The sequence below is a fragment of the Eimeria tenella genome, genomic scaffold (genome assembly GCF_000499545.2).
Source record: "Eimeria tenella Houghton genomic scaffold, Eth_scaff3337, whole genome shotgun sequence".
Taxonomy (NCBI): Eukaryota; Apicomplexa; class Conoidasida; order Eucoccidiorida; family Eimeriidae; genus Eimeria; species Eimeria tenella.
The window spans coordinates 1-805 of NW_013543143.1; the positions used below are offsets into that span (position 1 = coordinate 1).

Here is an 805-nt window from a genome sequence, read left to right on the forward strand (position 1 = left end):
GCCAGGAGCAGCAGCAGCAGCAGCAGCCAGCAGCAGCAGCAACAGGGGAGGAGGGGGACTGCGTTGTTGTGTATCGCTGGAGCAGAAGTCCTGCTGCTGCTGTTTGCTGCTTCCATCCTTTTGCTGCTGCTGCGATGCAGTGTACGTACACCTGGCGCTGCTTCTGCTGCTACCAGTGCTTCAGGAGAGGGCAGCAGCAGCTCAAGCAGCAGCAGCAGCAGCAGCCAGGCAGCAAACCCCACAGACACCCAAACCCTTTCGTCTACGGCCTGCCCCAGAACAGCAGCAGCAGCAGCAGCAGCAGCAGCAGCAGTGGAGCAGCAGCAGAGCCCCTTCTTGCGCTGCTGCCGCCAACAGACCCTTGGGGCTCCCCTGGGGGGCCCCCAGGGGGGCCCCCAGGAGAGGGGCCCCCAGAGGGGCCCCCAGCAGAGGGGCCCCCAGGGGGGCCCCCAGGGGGGCCCCCCGAGGGTTCTGAGGGGCCCCCCAGGGGGCCCCCCTGGTCTGTTGTGAGTTATGAAAAGAACTTGAGGCCCTATTTGAGTGACTTGGGGCGGCAGTTCATGTTTGAAGCAGCAGTGGTGCCGAAGCAGCTGCTGCTGCAGCTGCAGCAGCAGCAGCAGCAGGAGCAGCAGCAGCAGCAGCAGCAGGAGCTGCTGTGGCAGTGGATTGAAGCTGCAGGCATTGAAGTCCATCAAGTCAAAACAGCTTTTTGTATTCCTTCTGTGGGGCCCCCCGCGCCGAGGCGTTTGCTGCGGGTGCCGCAGCAGCAGCAGCTCCAGCTGCAGCAGCAGCTGCTGCCGCCGCA

General features: G+C 64.6%; 1 protein-coding gene across 1 annotated transcript in view; it reads left to right on the forward strand.

Moving 5' to 3' along the window:
• Window positions 1-134: 134 nt before the first annotated feature.
• ETH_00037710 (uncharacterized protein) overlaps window positions 135-805 on the forward strand; it is a gene marked incomplete at both ends in the record, with an annotated part of 801 nt that continues 130 nt past the window's right edge. Inside the window, one exon of the mRNA XM_013376327.1 lies at window positions 135-803. Within this exon, the coding sequence (XP_013231781.1) occupies window positions 135-803 (669 nt within the window). The remainder of the gene's footprint in view (window positions 804-805) is intronic.